Here is a 20,178-nt window from a genome sequence, read left to right as displayed (position 1 = left end):
CGTCGCTCCCCGGCGGGGGCGTGGCCGCGCGCAGCGCCCGCTCATTCATTCCCCCCGCGGGCGCGGCGCGGGGGGGCGATGCACCGGCGGGCCCGGGGCCGCCGAGCCCCGCACCGAGCCCCGGCCCCACGAGCCGCAGCCGCCCCGCGGCCGGCCCGGAGCGCGCGGGCTGGACGGGCGGGGGGCCCCATGGGCCGGGGTTAGCCCGGCGGCGGCGGCGGTGGTGGTGGCGGCGGCGGCGGCGATGCGGGCGGCAGGATGCCGCGGCTCCCGGTGAAGAAGCTCCGGAAGCAGCTGAAGCTGCTGCTGCTGCTGGCGCTGCTCACCTCGGCCGCCTGGTTCACCTACCTGCACATCAGCCTGGTGCGCCAGGGCCGCGCCCTGCGCCTCCCCTTCGCCTACGGCAAAGGTAACGGGGCGGGGGGGTGTCCCCGGCGGCGCTCGGAGCGGGGCCCCGGGGGCCTTCGGGGGTCTTTAATGGGTGGTGGGTCTCCTCCGCCACTCCGGGGTACCGAAGCATCTGGGGTTTGGGGATCCCCAGGGTGTGCCGGGGCTCTCCCCCGCACTGTGCTCTCAGAGTACCTGGGGTTTCGGGGTCCCCGAGGGGTTTGAGGGTCCCCCCGCCACGCTGCGGACCCGGAGCCCCCCCTTTTTCAGCGCTGGGTTCTGTCCCGCGTCACCCGCGTGGGTTTGGCGCGAGCGGGACCCCTCCGTGGGCTCCCCGCCCCGGCGTCGGACCGTCGGCAGGAGGGGACACCCAGGAGGGTCCCCAAACCGGCCGGGGCGTTCATCGCCCCCCTGGAGCCGCTCCGTCCTCATTTTTCCACCCGCTACCTTGGCTGAGATGACAAAGAGGCCATTTATAGGCGCTCGCCGCTGCTGGAAGGGACAATCTCTTCTTTCCCATCCCTTCCCAACGTTCTCATCCTTTCCCAACCCTCCCCATCCCAACACTTTCTCAGCCTGTACTTCTCTACTGTAAAGAAAACAAAATTCCTTTCTTCTCCCTCCCTCCCTCGGATAGCGGCTGGGATGGATTGCGGGATGCTCCGGAGGGACAGGTGCCCTGAGGCTCGGTTCGTGTCCAGTCGCTCCCGGTTTTCCCGTGGCAGATTTCCCGGGGACACACAAAGCCACTCGGAATATTTGCCGGGTGAAACTCGAGCCGTGGCGTTCTCGCTGGGACCGACCTCGCCCAGCGCGTTTTGTCCTAAAAAATGAGGAGGGGACGGGATTCAGCGCCCGTGGAGGGAGGGAAAGGCTTTCCCGAGGGGGTCGGAGCGGTGCCGGAGGTTGGCAAAGCCTCTCGGCTGGAAAACCCAAAGTTTCCGAGCGGAGCAGCAGCATGATCCTGCAAATTTTTGGGCCTTATGGTAAAATCGGGATAACGCGAATGAGCGAGACAGGAAATGAGGCTGCTGGGGCGGGGGCGCCGGGGGCCGCCGGTTCCCTGCGGGATCCTCCGTGCTGGGAAAGCCGCAGGGTCTGCCCGGTGTTCCCGGGGGGGTTTTCCCTGTGTTCCCACCATCATCCCGAGGCGCTTCCCCCTGGCCCCGCCGCTGTCCCGGTGTTCGGGACGGCCATGTCTGGCCTCGGGCAGGGGGAAAACGGCTTGGGATCGCTGTCCCCATCCCTGGGAATATCATCGGGGTCCCCGCGGGTGTTGGGGGGGTGAGCCGTGTCTTCCTGCGGGGAGGATGCACAGGGAGGGATGTTCCCAGGTGCTGAGCCCTCCTGCATCCCAGCTGGCTCCTCGGGATGCTCCGGGGGGAAGGCAGAGGTTTTTCTGTGGAAAGGAGGGGGTGCAATGGCTGCAAACTGGGAATGAGGGGAGCTGGGCTTTGGTGGAGGTGGGAGGTGGGAAGAGACATGGGAAAGTACATTGGGTGGGGGAAATGTTGCCCCTTGCCGTGGGGAACACGGGCACCTTCCCTGGCTGAGGTGTGGAGAGGTGGGAGATTCTCCAGGGGAAGCTGGATCCAGCTGGGATGCTCCTTGCACTGGGATTTTCCAGTGGGCACCTAAAGCCCGGGTGAAGGTGTGGGAAAGGCAGAGTTTAGGTCCCACCGGGCCTTTTTGGATGCGAGGTGGTGGAATGAGGTTGGGTGGAGGGCAGGGAAGGGTTTGGCCATGCACAGATGGACCCTCATCCTGCTGCTGCCAGAGTGGGAGAGGCAGGGAGTGTTTTAGATGGAATGGAGTGGAAAAAAAAAAAAAAACTAAAACAAACAAAAAAAACCCCAATAGATCATAGGAAATAAACTGTGTTAAGGAAAAGACTTGTTGCAAGGGTCTGGGGGAAAAGCATCACCCCAAGGGTCTGTGCACCAAAAGGAGTTTGGAGATGATTTCTGGATTTGGCCACCGTGAGCGAGGACCTGTCTGTCTGTGCCAAGGGTGCTGCCCGGTTAATTAACAAGAAAATAGGTTAATTACTCATTAAACAGGATGTCAGTGAGCAGCTGGACGCTCTGGAGGCTGCAGGTGCAGGTCATGAGGCTTTTAGGTAGTTTTGGGGGCTGTAAAGTGGGGAAGACCCAGCCAGGTGGGGTTGGGAGCACAGTGGGATTATCCCAGGGCTCCCTGTGTCCCTTTGCCCTTGGAGCATCCAGGGGCTGGGCTGGGAGCTGTGCTGGTCCCTGATAAAACACCCCCTCCTCTTCCTCATCTTCTCCAAGTAGATAATTACCCTTCTCTGCCTAATTGAACACACGGATTCCTCACTGGAAATAATGAGGCCATTGCGGTGCTCTCCCAGCTGGAAACGGGGATGCGCCAGGTGGGAAGGGAAAGGATGAAAAGGGAAAAAAGAACTGGGAAAAAATGTTAATAAAGCCCTAAAGGGGCTCGCTGTAGGGCTGTGGGGTTTGGGATTTAGCATGGAGTGAGGTTTTGGGGGATTGGGGGAGCATGGAATGGGTGCTCATGGGTGCTAAAGGCAGTTCAGGGATGAAATGGGGCTCTGTCTGCCTGCTGCACATGGCAAGGCCTGGGGCACCCCTGTGCCATGGTCCAGAGGGCTCCCAAACTCCCTGATCCCGAGGCAGTGGTGGGATGGGTGCTCTGTGTCCTGTCCTTGGCTGCTCTCCCCCCAGGGACCAGTCTTTGGGGAGAGCAGGAGGGAGAAGGTTTGGGATAATGTGTCCCTTCTGGGATCCATCTCTGCAGATCCTTTGATCTGAATTGGGAGCCTGGGATGCTGCAGCCTCCTGTGGGGCTCATCCTTTTTGTCGGGGATGCAGGGAGGGAAGAGGATGAGGAGAGCCCTTTGAAGATGAAGGGCAGTGGGATTTGAGACTGGGCTGGGAGCTGCTTTTTCTTCTGCTGGCATCACCCCATTCTCCTATCCCTGCTGGGCAAGGCTGGTTTCCCTGGATGGACCCACGTGGGGTCCCAGTGCCAGGGAAAGCAAGTCCCATCCCTGCTGCTGAAAGCAAAGTTTGGAGCTGGAGGAATGGGCCAGTTTGGGTGTCACTGAGCTCCTTTTTCCACATGGGAATCCTTTCCCAGACTGCCCCAGGCTCCATTCCCTGCTCCTCTGAAGTGCCCAATGGGAAAAATTTGGCAACTTCCTGGTTTGGGTTTTTCAAGGGCAAAAATGTGGCTCTTCAGAGGCACGAGTGGCTTTGAGCCACCCCAGAGTGGTACCTGCCCCCAGCCTGGCTGTGACCCAGCCCCCTTGGCACCCAGAGGGTCCCCAAAACTGTCCCTGGGAAGCCAGGGGAGGTGAGGGATGGCTTTTCCCAAGCACCAGGAGCTCTTTGCATTGGTGTTTGAAATCTTTATCCCTCCCAGTACTGCTGTGGATCTCCCCTCTGTCCCTTCCCTGTGCCTGCAGCTGGGGCTCTCCAGAGCTGCTCCTTGGGAAGGGCTGAGCAGCCCCCTGGGGTGTCAGTGGCCTCGGCACTGGCAGGACACAGGGATTTTGGCTGGGTGAGGAGCCAGGTGGGAGCCAGCTGCTGGAAGAGGCTGGGAAGCTGGATCTGGGATGGTGACCCCACAGGCAATGTGGACTTCAGAGGCTGGAACGTTTCTGGGGTGAAATGCACCCTAAAATTCCCAGCATTTCACGGTGATCTTCTCCAGCGGCCGCATCCCAGGAAGCCAAATCTTTGTGCTGAGGGCTGTGGGTTGAGCATCATCCCTGTTGGGATGGAGCAGGGTCTCGTGGGGGCTGCTCCAGCTCTCTTTGATGCTGGAGCAGGTGGGACTGAGGGGCATTGGATGCACAGCGAGGGAAATGGGGGAGGTCTGGGAGCTGTCCAATCCCAGGAGGGATTTCAGATGCTGATTGTGAGCATGGAGGTGTCGGAGCTGCCTCTCCTGGTGGGTGTTTGTCAGCTGGAGTGGTCTTATGGCAGCTCCATCGCCAGCCACAGCGATTCCGCATCGATTTCCATGGCTCCAGCTGAGAGGGCTGCCACGGAGTGGGGGAAAACAGCAGCAAAGGAATGGAGGAGGCAGCAAAAATCCCCCTCGCTCCTTCAGTTCCCTCGGCAAGGCAGTGACAGGTGCCAGCAGGCAGCAGTGCCCGAGGGAGGCAGGGCTGGGGTGTCCAGAGACTGGTCCCGTGCCCCCATGGTGGTCACAAACCCCATTCCCCTTGGCCCCAGTGGTGCCACCAGCTGTCACCCAGCCCGTGCCACCCTCCTCTGTCCAGGGGTTGTGGCTGGGATTTCTGTTCCCCGTGGGATTTGTGATATTGATTCCTTTCTGGCTAATTATAATTACTTAACACCTCGTTAGGAGGCACCTGCAGGGATGCTCCTGCTCCGAGGGGGAAAATTTGGGAATGGAACCTCTGGGTTTAAGGAAGGCACCGCCACCACCTCTGCTGCAGCTGAGTCGGGGTTTAAATGTCACCTCCCCCCCTCCACATCGCAGGGCTTGGAAAAGGGCCAGGAGAAACCCCGGCCTGGAAGAAAAGGGCTGTGTTTGGAGCTGGGCAGGAGGAGGGATGTGAAAGGCTCTCTGTGAGAGCAGAGTTACAGGGCTGGGATAAAGGGATGCGCTTCTCCCATGGGAGGCATCGCTCCGTGCCCTGCCTGGGTCACTCTCATCCCTGGCCTCCTCCCCAGGATGAGGATCCTGGCTCCCTGTCTGGAGGCTGCTTTGTGCCATGGTTTGTGCTTCCTGCCCCCTCCTCGCTGCTCCCAAAGCATCAGCGTCGCTCCAGGGAAGAGCTTTTAGTGCTTCCATCCCTTCCCTGAGCATCCCCATCCCACACAGTGGTCCCTGCTTGTCCTCAGACCTTCCCTCTCCCTGTCCTGCCCTCTCTGGTCCTTGAGAGAGGGAATGGACACAGCAGTGCTGCTCTGCATCCCGGTGGGATGCTGGGAGGAGCTGGAATCCTTCCTCCTCCTCTTCTCCTACCTCTGAACTGCTCCTCCCACAGGGCTGTGGCTGGGACCAAAGGAACTCTGGATTTTTGGGAGCAGTGATGCTCATTGGCACAAGACACTGCCCATCCCCACCCTTTATCCCCACGGCACTGGATCCCAAGTCCCCACAGCCTGACCAGAAGTCACTTTACAAAATTTAAGTTGCCAGGGAATTGCATGGAAGCCCAGAAGTCTTTTCTGGAGTGTTGTTGGTGCTTTTGTCCCTCCCTGGATGTGGGAGCCCCTCAGAAGGGATGGGGAGCAAGCAGGGGGCTCGTGGCTTTGGGACCTGAGAGCTCCAAGGATGAGCCTGCCCATCTTGGATTAATTCCTGTTTTTTACCCACTTTATTCAAATAATCTCTCACCAATTCACAGCCCTGACACGGAGGAGAGTGAAGCTGGATGGCCTATCCAGCATCCCTGTGGATGCTGCAGGGATGCTGCTGGCTCAGGTTGCCATGCGGGGAATTTTGTGCGTGGCAAATCCCACAGGATCCCACAGGAGGCAGGTTTATCTCCTCCAAGGCTGGGAGAGAATTCCCTGAGCGGGTACCACAGAGCCACTCCCACCTCCCAGCCCTGGGCAGGTCCCCTGGGAGCGCTGAGCTCCTCGTGGCCGTGCTGGATGCTCGGATCAGCGCGGTGGGAATGGTGGGAATGCCGCTGTCCATGTGTGCTGTGCTGGCTCCCGTCCCGCTCCCCATCACCCTCCTGCCCAGGGAAGAGGGATGGCTGCGGGAATGAGGGGAGGGAGCAGCCTGGGGAGCTGCCAGGAGCGAGCTGGGGCTGCCAGGGGCTGAAGAATGGCCGAGAGCAGAAGAAGGGGCTTTAGAGCTTAATTTCCTGTCCCTGCCGTGGGGATGGGATTTGTGCTGCCATCTCCAAGGAGACGCCGGCTGCGCGGCCGCTGGAATACCAATGGTGGGGAGGCGTGTGGCGGGGGGCTCCAGGCACCCTGAGCCCCTCCCTTGCTTTGGCAGTCCCCGAGGTTCTCCCATTTTGGGGAGTGGGAGCCCCCAGGGCTAGCTGGTGGTGGGAAGGAGGGTGTGGAGGGACTGGGATGTCTTTCAGCACCCTTGGGAGTGGGTCTGTGACCCCTTTCCTGCAAGTCCCATGGTGGGGGGTCGCTGCTCGGCGCACCCTCATTGCCACGTGGGGGTGGCTGGTTTTTGGGGAGCCACAGGTGTTTGTGGAGGTGGCTCTTGGGCACCCACCTCTCCAAGCAGTGCCTTGAGCTTCCCTTGACTCTGGATTGAACTGTGGATCCCCCTGGGTTTTGGGGATGGCAGAAAAAGAGGATGTCCCCCCACAAAGTAACATTTTCCAAGTCTGCACTGTTCTTTTAGAGGAAGTGGGAGTAGTTGAAAATTCCCTGCCCAAGGAAATGGAGCTGCAGAGGGGAGTCAAAAGTTGGGGATAATTAACTCAGCCCAGTAACTGAGCTGATGGGTCTGGGAGCAAGGTTTTGATGTGAGTGATTTTGAAGAGGGATGTGGTTTGAGGGGATGATATCTGGCAGAGTTTGGGGCTGGTGTGCTATTGGCAGAGCTCTGGGAGAGCTGGGATTTGGAGGGGCAGGAAGCAGGGATGCATCCCTGAGGATGGAAGGGGTGCAAGACCCCAACAGCTTCTCCCAGCATCTCCTGCATAAAGGGCTGGGAGCTGTGGGGAGTGTAATTAAACCTGCTGCTGACGAGCTGCTGCAAAGCTGCTCAGTGCAAATGGAATGAGGGAAATTGCAGCCAGGGTCCCCCCGTGTCACCCTCCTTTCCGTGTCCCTGTCCCCCAGTGCCAGCACCTCCCCTTCCCGGTGCCGGGGAGAGGGGTGTTCCCAGAAGAGGTGCTGGGGTGGGGGGCTGTGGTGTGACCCCCTGTGCTCCCCTGGCAGATGGAGAGAGGCCGGGGGAGGTGACGGATGCCGGGAGGCGGCCGGCGGTGGCGCGGCGCAGGAAAGCCGAGGATTCCAGCGAGAGCCGCGAGGAAGATCCGATGGTAACGGGGCGGGAAGGGGCCTGTGGTGGTCACTGCTCTCAGAGCAGAGTGCTCCAAGTCTTGTCCAGAGAGGGGATCCAAGGATTTGGGGGATACATCAGAACCTCTGGTTCAGCCCAGCAGCCCTCACAGTGGATAAACCCTCTCGTATCCCATTGAAGCTGTGTGGGATAATCCCCCCAATATCCCACACTGTGCTCCATGTGCCCTGTCACAGCTTCCCTGGGAAGGGCCCAGCTTCATCTGCTCTGCAATTCCTGTTTTTCTGTGCAAAGCCAGGTGCTCTTGTGTGTCCTGCTCTGTCCTGGAGTGGAGAACCACTACACCCCAGGTGGAGCCTCCAAGCAGGAGGCACTTGGAATTGTCGCCTCGAGGACACCCTGCTGTCCGCTGTCCAGCAGGTCTCCAAGGCCCTGTTGAAGGCCCTGCTGTCCCTGTCCAACCTGCTGTCACCAGGAGGGCTCACAGCAGGGCAGCCAGGCGGGATGGCAGGAAGGGGGAGCCACGGGGTATTCCCTGCCCTATCCCAACAGTGGGTCACTCCTCAGAAATAAGGGACAGATGGACAAAGGAGGAACCTCAGGTACCCAGAGGAGGCACAGGCTGGTAAGGACAGAGGTCACAGCAGGAATTGCATCCTGGCTTTTCCTGGCAGGAGGGAGAATACTTCCAGTAAGCCTTGCACAAAAAACCCTCCCTCACGAGGTCTTCCAAGGGCACTGCTCCCTCCTCCAGGGCTCTAATTAGTTTGTTTAGGCAGTTTGCTAATTGTTTCCCTGGCACTGTGCGCCCAAACGGGCTGTGCTGTGGTGACAGTGCTGTGCCTGCCCTATGGGGTGGAGGAAGAGGGAGATGATGCTGTGGGGAAGCTGAGGAAGAGGGGAATGCTCTGGAGGGGCCCCAGAAGTGCCTGGTTCTTCCTTGTCACCCATCAGCAAGCTGGAGGCAGGTAAATGCTCACTTAATCTCTAATTTACCGAGATACAAGCAATGGGATTAACCTAATCCCCTTTAAAGGAAGACGGAGAGTGGAGAGGCATCCTGCTGCCTTTGTTCAGGATGTAGAGATCACCTCTGTGCTTTTTGAGAGAGAGCCCAAAATTCCAGCAGTCCCCAAGACTGGCCAAACATTTTGTATGAACAGAAAACTCACTGTTTTGGAGCAGTTTTGGCAAAGGAAGGGAAACAAGTTTAGCTGGAACATTTTGAAACTGCTGCCTGGGACACCTTGCCAGTATTTTTGTGTCTCCTCCTGCTTTCCTTTGCCATGAGCCGTGAAATCTTTCACCTTGGTTTGGCAAGGCTCAAAATGAGGTGTTCAGATCGTGGAATCCTGCAATGGTTTGGGTTGGAAGGGATCTTAAAGCCCATCTAGATGCAGCCCCTGCCATGGGCAAGGAAACCTTCCGCTAGCCCAGGTTGCTCCGAGCCCTTTCCAACCTGGCATTGAACTTTCCCAGGGGTGGGACAGCCACAGCTTCTCTGGGCAGCCTGTGCCAGGGATGCAGAGACATCCCGCGAGCACAGGATGTGCTGGCCCTGCTCACCCATGCCACCTCTCCCTCTGTGCCTCCACAGAGCGACGGGCAGGACGTGGATGGCTGGTTTTCCAGAGGCCAGCGTTCCAACCGAGCCAGCACCCACCCCAAACTCAACCTGACCAAGCAGGCCTTGCCCTGGAACGAGCAGGTGGGTGCGGGCAGCAGCCTGGGAGGGGATGGAGGAGGAGGAGGAGCCCCACTCAGCTCCCTCCCTTCTCCCACAGTACAAAGGGAAGGCAAACCTGCACGTCTTCGAGGACTGGTGTGGCGGGGCCGTGAGGCACCTGAGGAAGAACCTCCACTTCCCGCTCTTCCCCCACGTGAGTCCCAGGACCGGTGCTCAGGAGTTGGTGGGAGGGTCCACCCATCCCTCCCTGGGTGTCCACTGCTGCTCAGGGCCTTGGCTTGCAGGGCTTGGCTTGGGGAGGTGATTCCCAGCTGGAGGAGAGGTGGGTGGTGATGGCTACCCTCTGTGGGTAACGTGGAGGAGGTGATCCACGCCCGTCTCCTCGGCAGACCCGCACCACGGTGAAGAAGCTGGCTGTGTCTCCCAAGTGGAAGAACTATGGGCTGAGGATTTTTGGCTACATCCATCCCTTCAAGGATGGTGAGTGATGGAGTGTGGTCTTTTCCCCCACGCAGCAATGTGGAGACGCTGTGCCCTTCCCCTTCCTGGCCACAGGAGGACAGAAAGGCTTTTGGAGATGGTCCCCAAATCCAGACTCCTGGGCAGGAGGGTCCTTCTGGAGCAAAGCCCCTTTTTCCTGTGGCTTTGAAGGGAAGCAAAGCCCTGATCCCATGCAGGACAGAGCCATGACATGAGGTCTGGGGTGGCCCCATCCCTGTTCCCCATCTCACCATGAGGCAGCAGGACTGAACTCATGCCTCCACAGTCCCTGTGTCCCTCGTGGTGACCCTCTCCGTGTCTCTCTGCAGGGGATTTCCAGTTTTCCGTGGCATCGGACGACAACTCAGAGTTCTGGCTCAGCTCTGATGACAGTCCCTCCAATTCCCGACTGGCTGCATTTGTGGGCAAGGTATGGCAGTACCTCTGCTCCAGGGGGAAGGATGCAGCTGTGGCTGTGCTGGGGGCAGCTCTCCTGCCTCTCTGCTCCTTTGGGAATGCCAGGCTGTTTCAGCCTGCTCCCATCCCTGGCCAGGCCTGGCTTGGCTTCCAGAGGAGCCCCTTGGTCCCTTTCTTGGTTGGAGCTGCCAAAGACCAGGAGATTTAATACTTATTCCCAGATTTTCTTGGGGTTAATTCCTGTAATGGGAAGCTGGTGGGCTTTGGTGTGGTGTCCTGCTGCTCTCACGCTCCTCCTTCCTTCCCAGCTGGGCACGGAGTGGACGGCGCCGGGAGAGTTCACCAAGTTCAGCTCCCAGGTCTCCAAGCCCCTGCGGTGAGTGTCTCCGTGGGGACCATCTCGTGGGGGTGGAGTCCTGGATTTGCTGCCTCTGACCTCCCTGGGCCACGGTCCTTTCTCTAAAGGCACCTGGGGCTGGGATGGACCCCAGATCCATGGTTTGAAAGGGCAGGTGACGAGGTGGGGACAGGGATGTCGCAAAAGCCCTCAGCAGTGGGATGGAGGAGCAGGCGCCCTCCTCAGCTCGCCATCTCCTTGCCTCAGGAAGGTTTTACCCACCCGTGGGCAGGACAGGGAGGCTTTCCCAGGCTGGCCCTGGGCTCTGACCGCTGTGTCCCCTCCCCTGCAGCCTCATGTCCTCCCGACGTTACTACTTTGAGCTGCTCCATAAGCAGGATGACCGGGGCTCGGACCACGTGGAAGTTGGGGTGAGTAAATGCCCACCCCCCATGCCAGGCTCCTCCCAGGACCAGAGAGCCAGGGCTTTTCCCATGTGTGTCCCCCAAGGGCTTTATCCTGGAGAAAAGCCAGGTTTCCCCCTCCATGGCTGCCAGTGGGGACAAGTCAGTGTCACCGTTTCCCTGGTCATTCCAGCACTGGGATGCATGGAGTGCTGTTCTCCTTTCCTCCTGATGGTCTTTGGGCAGCTGAAGGTCCTGCTATGGACTTTCACGGGCAAGAAGAGCCCAGACAGGCAGGTCCCACCTTGCTGACTGCATCCCAGCAGTGGGAGAGAGGTGGCTGAGGCAATGGAGCAATTCGATGTTTTCTTCTTTTTCCCCCTTGGAATTACCATGGGTTTCGAATCTGAACTTGCCTGCCTTGGCAGCACAGCCCTGGCAAAGCCTGGAGTGTGTGTCAGGGGCTCAGGCTGGTTGAGGGGAAGATGTTGGCTCGTTAGCAAAGGTTTCCTTTCTCCCAAGAACTCATTAATCACTGGAATCAAACTGGTGCCAACAAAGCATCAGGGAGGCTGGCAGCACCCCTTCTTCGCTGGCTGCCTCCCTCCTCCCTCCTCTCCATCCCCTCTATCCCGATAAGATCTGCATTTCTTTGGGCGAAAACAAATAGTGGGGAAAATAAATAGATGGGGGAGATGTTTCTGAGATGGGATGTTTTTGCTGGAGGGAGGCAGCAAAGCCTTTCAGCCGTTCAGAAAAACCTCTCAGCTGTGCAGGGAGAGACAACAACAACAACATCCACAACAAAAGCAGGACCCTGATGTGCCTCACCCCGGGGGCATTGAAGGGCTTGTCCCGACAAGGGCTAGACTGGCTTTTAAAATGCTGGAGTTAAATCAGGGCAGGCAGCTCTGGAGACCCTCTTAAATCAAGGCAAAGTCTTCTTTGTAAAGCACTGGAGTGAGGAAAGGAGCCCTTTGGTCACAGGACTTGTGACAGTACCAGAGGGAGCCAGCATGAGTCTCTATCCTTCCCACGGGAGCCTTTTCCTCTCTAACCCTGCAGGAATCCCTGATAATCCCAAACCCTGCAGGAAATGGGGCAGGATCAGCCCTCTCTCTTGCTCTTCTTCTGCAGGGAAGTTTCTGGGAGGTGTGTACAGGGACGGCCCATCCTGGGGTGCTGGGGTTGGGCAGCTGCATCCTGACCCCTGCCACCCCCCTGCTCATTCGCCATCTCCTTTTATTTTTTCCCAGTGGCGAGTTTTCCTCCCTAGCCTGAAGTTTGAGGTGATTGACTCCTCCTACATCTCCCTGTACACAGGTAAGGGCCAGGTGCCTCCTGCAGCCACAGCCAGCAGGCTCTCCAGGGGCTGCATGTGCTGGGAGAGATGGGAAGGAAAGCAGAACCTGGGAAATTGGGTCCTGGGGGCACATCTCAGCCTCTGAATCCCCCCACTAGATTTCTGCCTGGTGTAAGGAGGGATGCAGGGGCTGCAGTGGGTAGGAGTGATGCTGGGAGCAAGATGAGATGCTGCTAAAAATGGGATGTGGAGTTAGCACACCATGGAAGCACAGCTCTGCTGGTGCTCCAGCCTCATCCTGCCTGCCAAGACCCCTCTGGCTTCAGGGCCTGGCCCTGAGTTACGAGGAGCTGTCGTGGAAGTGGGGATGGATGGCACAAGGTTTAATTAAATCTATAGATCTTCTGCTTCCTGCCCCTGCCCTGGCAGCAGGAAAGGCCTTGATGGATGGGTCCTGCCCTGGCGCTCCGCACGGAGCGGGAGCAGCCATCATTCCTGCTCTGGGAGGTGTCGATAAGGAGGAGGGGGCAGGCAGCAGGCAGGATCTGTGGGGAGAAGAGGGATGAGGGGTGCCAGTGCTGCTGATGCAGGTGCCCATGAGATGGATGATGTGCAGATAAATCCCTGTCCCTCAGTACCGGCTCTTCCTGCTTCTCCTTCCTGCTTCCCAGCTCCCTCAGACCCAGCAGCACCCTGAGGCAAAGCCATGTCACCCTTGGGGAGCCCATCCCTGCTGGGGGCTGCCAACAGCAGGCAGAGCTCCTTCCTTCCTTCCTTCTTTCCATCCTTCCTTCCTCCTTCTAGACTTTTCCAGGGGCTTCAGCCTAACCCCAGCCGGCTGCAGGGACACATTTGGGAAGCATTTCCCTGCCACAAGAAGAAGAATTTGGGGCTTGGGAAGGGGGATTCTGCTTCCCTGTGGCTCTGTAGCAGGGAAGGGAGCACCCATGGGAGGCAGCTTGGGACATGGCCGAGGTGATGGGAGCAGGGTGACCTCCTGTGGGAGCCTGGGGGCTGGTTGGTGGCCAAGGGTGACACGTGCCACCCTCATCCCTGGGTAGGAGGCAAACCAGCTCGTGTTGCAGGAAGGACATCTAAGGTTTAGCCCCTCTGTCCTTAGGAGCTACATCCCTGAGCATCCCCTCGTTTTTGAAGCCGTGGTAATCAGAGCAGGAGGCCTGGCTAGGATCAGCTGTGCTCTCATCCTCATTAGTGGATGCAATAATCATTAGGCTGATTAGTCACAGGGTCTCAGAGATGGCTGGGAGGCCAACATTGCCTTCCCCAGCAGCAGGAGGGATTGGGAAAAGCCCCTTGGAGGATGCTCCTGGTGTGGCCGGGGGTGTTCATCCTGGCCCTGTCCCGCAGATGAATCATCCCTGAAGATGAACCACGTGGAGCACATCCCGCAGACCTTGGCCAGCCACAGTGGGAGCCACCTCTGGGAGGCCCAGCAGGACGAGCATGGGGCTGACATGCTCAAGGCTGACCCCAGGGACACGTTCTTCCTCAGTAAGTGCCTGAGGATGCATCCATGCTGATCCCTGGTGGGCTTTGGAGGAGGAAAAAGGCTGCTGTGGGCACCTGGGTCCTCCCTGCCACCCTCTGCCCATCTGAGTGGAGGCATCTCTGCTGGGGTTGTGGGAACACGTTGGGATGCTTTGGGCTTCTCCGCAGCCCCTGCCATCGAGGCGTCCCACGTGGAGAATGTGCTGGTGCCCTGTGCCTACAGCCCCACCTACGTGGTGAAGGATTTCCCCATCGCCCGCTACCAGGGCCTGCAGTTTGTAAGTGACTCCACGGGGGCATGGCAGAGCCCTGGGCAGGGATGTTCCCCGGGGTAAAATCCAGCAAGAAGCATCCCTTGCTGGAGGGTTGGGCTGAGCTTGCACGGCTCAGCCTGAGAGGGCTGGGGTTAAATCGCTGTGTTTAAGGTGCTGGGGGTCACTTTGGTGTTGGTGGTGGCCTCGGGTCCCCAGCTCCTCGGGGTGACATGGCACCATTTACCTGCCAGGTCTACCTCTCGTTCGTGTATCCCAACGATTTCACACGCCTCACTCACATGGAGACAGAGAACAAGTGCTTCTACAGGGAATCCCCCCTCTACCTGGAGAAGTAGGTACTGGGGGCTGGGATTCTGGGGTGCTGCGCAGAGGGGGCTGATGTCAGCAGTGCTGAAGTGATGCAGCCTCAGCCACGTGTCCCTGTCCCCCATGGAAGGGCCACCCCAGGCTGGCTCTCTCCCCATCTCCCAGGCATGCAGCAGCTTGAGGGCTGGCAGTGCTCCTGCATTTGGGAACCTCCCCGCACACATCCACTCGCACCTCCCTTCTCCCGGGCCCTCACCCTCCCTCTCCCACCCCCAGGTTTGGGTTCTACAAGTACATGAAGATGGATGAGGAGGAGGAGGATCCGCGGCAGCGAGCGTTTCTCTTCCTTGGCCCTGACAGTGAGTCACTGGCACCGCTGGGCACGGGGCCGAGCTCCCGGCATCCTCGCTGCTGGCAGCTCATCCCCTCGGAGCTGTGGCTCGTTGGGATGACTCCAGGAGGGCTGGGCTGTGCCAAGCAGCATCCCTCGGAGCACCCCTCCAAGCGTTCTGCTTGGCATGACAACAGGGCGGTGTGGGGTTGTGGGAAGCAGGACACTGGACTGGGATTTGCCGTCCCTCCAACACCTCTTAGGTTGGTCTTGGCAGTGGGCAGCAGGAACCAGACCAATGTGGAATCTGGGGATGTCCATGGAGCCTAGGGGTGCTCCTGGGGAACCAGAGGCTGTTCAGAGCCTGCTTTGGTCAATTTGAACCTTGTCAAAGCCCTGGCAGGTCGGGTCTGCTCCTGGATGGAGTGGGATTGGTGCTAAGATTTGAGATGGGGGATAAATGGCAGCAACTGGAGCTGCCAGCCCTCTGTGGGTATCCCCTGGTGCCCCAGCTCTGCTCCCTCACCTCAGCCACTCACAGGTTCCTCCTGCTGGGATCAGGCTCTGCCTCCTCGTCTTGGCCTCAGGGTATTAATCTCTGCCTTCGCTGCCTAGATTTCCTGGAGGATGAGGAGGAGGAAGAGGAAGGAGCAGACAGCCCTGAGCCCACAGACGCCCCTCCTGAGGCCAAGGAGCAGAGCTTTGGGCCGGCACCCAGAGCCAAAGGGAAGGATCCCGCACCGCTCACCGGGGATTACGGAGATGACCTGGACTATTACGGCTTCCGCCGGAAGCGGGGCCGGGCGCAGGCCGAGGCGGGCACCCCCGGGCAGCTGGGGACGTGGGGCACGTACAGCCCCCCGGCCGCTCTCCGGGGGGATCCCGCGCTGGAGCGGGGCCCGGCCCGGGCGCTCCATTGGCTGCCCCAGGATGAGGGCGAGGAGGATGAGCTGGGGCTGCCGGCGTCTCCAAAGCAGCCGGGCCTCCAGCCGCACCTCTCCGTGCCCATCTTTGGTGGCAAAGCCAAAACGCCGGGTCCCGGCAGGCCAGCAGCTCCCAGCAAAGACAAGAAGCCCCGGAAAACCCAGGAGAAGGTCTACGTGACCCGGCTGCAGCCCGGGAAGCGCAAAGCCCCGGCCCAGGAGCTGGCCTTCCCCGGCATTTTCCTGTATCCAAAGCCTGTGAAGAGAGTCCACCTCCGCTCCAGGACCCCGCAGAAGCACCCCATCGCCCCCAGCAAGCTCCGGGCCGTCCCCGGCCGCCGTGGCCCCTGGCTCCTGAGCAACATCTCCAAGGAGAGGGACCCTGCCAGGCGGAAGAGCGGCAGGAGGTGGGACCGGCCACCCAAGCAGCGGGTGCTGCCCGGCCTCCTCGCCCTGGGGACCGAGGGACTCTTCAGCCACGAGGACACGACCCCTGCTCCAGGCAGGACAGCAGCCACTGCCGACTACAACTCATCCGAGGCCACCCGCTCCGAGGGGACGAGGGTGACGTCCTTTCTGAAGGTGTCAGAAACCACGGCGTCACAGCAGGAGGAGGGGAAGGGCCAGGAGGAGGAGGAGGATGAGGAGGAAGAGGTGTCGGACTATTCCTACGAGGCGGGGGAGCTGCAGCAGGGCTGGCTGGAGGACTCCATCAACTGGCAGCGGACGTTCAGCGTCAGCTCCGTGGACTTCGAGCTGCTGCGCTCCGACTGGAACGACCTGCGCTGCAACGTGTCGGGAAACCTGCAGCTGAGCGAGAGCGAGGTGGTGGACGTGGTGGCCCAGTACATGGAGAGGCTCAACGAGAAGAACGGGGGGTACGCAGGGAGTGGGATGCCGGTGGGAATTCAGGGGGTTGAGTCCTGGATCGTGGGAAGCAGAGCTCAGGATGATGGCGATTTCAAGGCTTCTCTTTTCCCGGCAGGATCTACACCCTCCTGAGGATCATCAACGTGGAGAAGCGGCGGGACACGGCGCGGGGGAACCGGTACCTGCTGGAGCTGGAGCTGGCAGAGCGGGGCCAGCGCACGGTGCGGCTCTCCGAGTATGTCTACGTCCTCCTGCACCAGGGCAAGCAGGACGACAGCACCGAGGCCAACCGTGACGGGCTGGCCCTGGGGGCCACCGAGCCCCAGCCCAGTGCCTGGAGCATCCTCTATGGAAAATCTGTCCTATGCCGGCCGCTGCGGCTCAGCTGGAGGCAGGACGTCATGGTGCACTTCGTGGTGCCAGGTAGGTGACAGCAGGATGCGGCTCTCTGAGGTCTGTGCTGCTCCCTTGGCATCCTCCAGTGGGATGAGGGTATCTCCTCCCCTCAGAGGAGGTTGGTTTGGCTGGGGGAGGTGCTGTGGGTCCCCCCTGTGAGCCTGAGGGATGTGTTTCTGGCAGTGAAGAACCAGGCCCGCTGGGTGCAGCAGTTCATCTCGGACATGGCCAGCCTCTACGGGGCCACGGGGGACGCCAACTTCAACGTCATCCTGGTGGACTTTGACAGCGAGGACATGGATGTGGAGAAGGCCCTGCGGGACGCCCGGCTGCCCCGGTAACTCCCAGCCTGCGGCTTTGGGGTCTGGGGGGCTCCCTGAGGTGGGACAGGTGCTCTGGGACAACCTGCTGCTCCTTCCCCACTTGCACAGTCCCTGCCTCGCTGCCCCTCCCTCCTCCTTTTTGGGAGATTAAACTACTTTTCCATGTGGATTTGGGGGTGCAGAAACTTGACATTATGCAGGGACCCTCATCTTGAGCTGTAGCACCTGGGCCTTCCTGAGAAGGCATCTTTCCCCATGCGGTGTCCCCTCCTGGCTGTGTCCCTGTCTGTCCCCAGTGCTACCTGCCCTGTCCTGTCTCCCCAGGTTCCAATACCTGCGGCGCACGGGGAATTTTGAACGCTCTGCCGGGCTCCAGGCCGGTGTGGATATGGTGGAGGTGAGTGGGGACAGGGACCAGCTCTGGCTGTGGCTTCTCTCCTGGGGCTCTTCCTCTCTGATTCCCCTGACCCATGTCTGTCCCCTCCCAGGACGAGCACAGCATCGTGTTCCTGTGCGACCTGCACATCCATTTCCCTGCCAACATCCTGGACAGCATCCGGAAGCACTGCGTGGAAGGGAAGCTGGCCTACGCTCCCATTGTCATGAGGCTGAGCTGTGGCAGCTCCCCCCGGGAGCCCAACGGTGAGCAGGGACCTCTTTCCAGCTGGGAACACCCCAAAACCAGGCCGTCACCTGGTGCACCTCTGCAGGAGGTGGCACAGATGGGGATGGACCCGTGCTGGGGGTTAGGATGGGGAATCCTCATGTGTCCCAGGTGGTGGGGAGAGCACAGAGGGGATGAGATGGGCATTTGGGGGTCCCCCCACCCCTCACCTCATTGCTCCCCCTGCTCCAGGCTACTGGGAGGTGAACGGCTTCGGCCTCTTCGGCATCTACAAGTCGGACTTTGACCGCGTGGGAGGGATGAACACGGAGGAGTTCCGGGACCGCTGGGGCGGGGAGGATTGGGAGCTCCTGGACAGGTGAGCCAGGGATCCTGCAGCCTGTAAACCCCCAGGAGCACGGTCAGCCACATGGATTTGGGCACATCCATCAAGCTGGCTGGGGGCTGGATGTTGGGGCAGCGAAGGGGAAAACTTTCCTTTGGGAAGGCCACGTCCATTTGTCCATCCATCAGGAGCTTTGTCCCTCTGTCCATCCATCTCTTGAGCCCCATCCCTTCCCTTCCTCCATCCCCTGAGCCCTGTCCCTTTATCCCTCCATCCCTTGAGCCCCATCCCTCTTTCCTCCATCTGCAGGGAGGCCTCTCCCTCCATCCCTGACCCTTGTCCACCCCTCCTTGCCCTGAGCCCTTTCCCTCCATCCGCAGGGTGCTCCAGAGCGGGCTGGAGGTGGAGCGCTTGCGCCTCAGGAACTTTTACCACTACTACCACTCCAAGCGCGGCATGTGGAACACCCGCAGCAAGAAGCCCTCCAAGGACTAGCGCCCGACCCCTGGCACCTGCCTGTCCCCCACCACCACGGCCACCGTGCCACCACGGGGGCCACGCAACGCCTGCCGCGGTTTTCCTGGGGAGGGGGAGCGGGTGGGGTGGTGGTGGTTTGGTTCTCAAGGGTCTCATTTAGTCAGCAATGAATTCATAACTCCTTCGTGCCAGTGGGTCCTGGGGGTCTGTGCCAGGCTGGGGATACCGGAGGTGGAATTGTGGCATCCAGGATCCCTTTGCAGCCCCTTTCCTGTGTTGCCCCTCACTAAAATACCCAGTATCTTGTCCCGGTGTCAGGCTGGGGAGCTGAGCTTTGAGGAGGGGCTAAGAACCCACTGGGGCTGCCCAAACCCTCCTGTTCCCCTTCCAGGACCCATGAAGGGAAGGGGGGTCTGGCACTCGGGACATGCTGTGGGTGGGGGGCAGAGCCCTGAGGCTGGCACTGCACGTGCCAGGGGGGGGCTGGGCTGGGGGGGACAGGCAGAGCCTGGAGCAGGTACGGGCAGATGACATTTCCAAGCTAATTTCTGTGAAATTATGAGGTAGGAAGCTGTTTTCAGGAAGTTTTTGTCTGTTTGGTTTGGTCTTTTTTTTATTCTTAAAAAATTAAAATCAATGTCTTGGCTGAGATTTCCCTCTTCTCCTTCACCCCCACAGCTGGACAGGGATGCCGGGCATGGGAGCCAGGTTGGCCTTTGTGGCCTGGTCCCCGAGGGTCCCCTCTCTGTGGTGGGAGCGGGCAGCAGCGTTCCGTGCTGTTTCCATGCAGGGAGGAGGAGGAGGCAGCACCCTGTTTGATGCCCGGCCACACGCCCGGGCTTGCTGAGCCTCCGCCCCACACCTGGGCTCCACCCAGCTCCAGGGGGGGCTGCGCTGGTTCCCTGTGCTCCTGCATGTCCTGGCACACTTGTCCCTGCCCACCGCTGTCCCAGCCCTGTGCTGGTGCTTCCCCTTCACCTGTGTCTGCTTGTGGTGGGTGTCTCAAGGGTTCTGTCGTGTCCCACCCACTATGGGCTCCTGCTCCTCAGCCAGGTCCCATGTCTCAAATCCCCTGGGCTCCTCCCTGAAATAGTCTTGGAGTTTCCCTCCAGGTGTTTCATTCTGCATTTGCATCCTCCAGGCTCACCCCGAGCATCCTGAGTTTGAGGTGAGGGCTCAGCCACCCATGTGCCATCAGCAAACAGCCACAGCCGGGGGCATGTTGTCCCAAATTTGGTACCTGTGGCCTCAGGCTCTGTTGGGAAGGGAGCATCCTGGCAGGCAGGAGTTGTTTCTCCCCTCTCCTTGCCCTGCTCCCTGCTTTTTTTGCAGCACTTTGGGAACGCTTTGTTGTGGGTGAGGGCTGTGCCCGCTGCGCTGGGAGCTGCTCTGTGGCTGGGCAGAGCGGGTGGCCCCACGGCCCCCGGGCCACCAGTCCTATCCCAAAACCAGCCTGGCCTTAGGCACAGCTTTTCCAGCAGCTTCCCAGCCGGGAGAGCTCCAAAAGCCACCACCATCAGAGTGGGCACCAGCCAAATCCAGGGCTGGTGCTGGGAGGGACCTGGTGCCAGCAGTGCCATCCCCTCTGGTGCTGGAGACAGTTTGGGGCCAGCTGATGGTGTCTGCTTGGGACAGGGCCGGCAGCACAACGCCGGAGGGTTTGTTTCTCTGGTGGTGGCTGAGCTGTGGCCACGGGTTGACACAGGGATCATGGGGATTGCAGGAGCCACAGGGAGCCTCTCTCCCTGGCCAGGCCTTGGAGCCCCAGGTGACAGCAAGGTGCGGGCAGGTCCCCACTCCTGGAGGATCAGCCCTGGCCCTCCCTGCCCCGCGG

The 20,178-nt window shown here is 60.1% G+C and overlaps 1 protein-coding gene across 1 annotated transcript; it reads left to right on the top strand.

The window, feature by feature from the left end:
- The first annotated feature begins 110 nt into the window (after nt 1-110).
- B4GALNT4 (beta-1,4-N-acetyl-galactosaminyltransferase 4) lies at nt 111-18,995 on the top strand. Its single transcript, XM_021555994.3, has 20 exons — nt 111-409; nt 7,272-7,375; nt 8,954-9,064; nt 9,141-9,236; nt 9,433-9,523; nt 9,853-9,953; nt 10,249-10,316; nt 10,630-10,708; nt 11,938-12,004; nt 13,353-13,496; nt 13,662-13,771; nt 13,999-14,099; nt 14,351-14,433; nt 15,021-16,206; nt 16,314-16,621; nt 16,778-16,931; nt 17,242-17,314; nt 17,406-17,559; nt 17,774-17,900; nt 18,248-18,995. Exons 1-20 carry the CDS (start codon nt 259-261, stop codon nt 18,360-18,362), a joined length of 3,423 nt encoding a protein of 1,140 aa, XP_021411669.3. The 5' UTR covers nt 111-258; the 3' UTR covers nt 18,363-18,995.
- The last annotated feature ends 1,183 nt before the right edge of the window (nt 18,996-20,178 follow it).

This window comes from Lonchura striata, chromosome 5, assembly GCF_050655825.1.
Source record: "Lonchura striata isolate lonStrDom1 chromosome 5, ASM5065582v1, whole genome shotgun sequence".
In the NCBI taxonomy this organism is placed as follows: Eukaryota; Metazoa; Chordata; class Aves; order Passeriformes; family Estrildidae; genus Lonchura; species Lonchura striata.
Note: the sequence above shows the minus strand (reverse complement) of the source record. Positions and strands in the feature narration are given on the sequence as shown.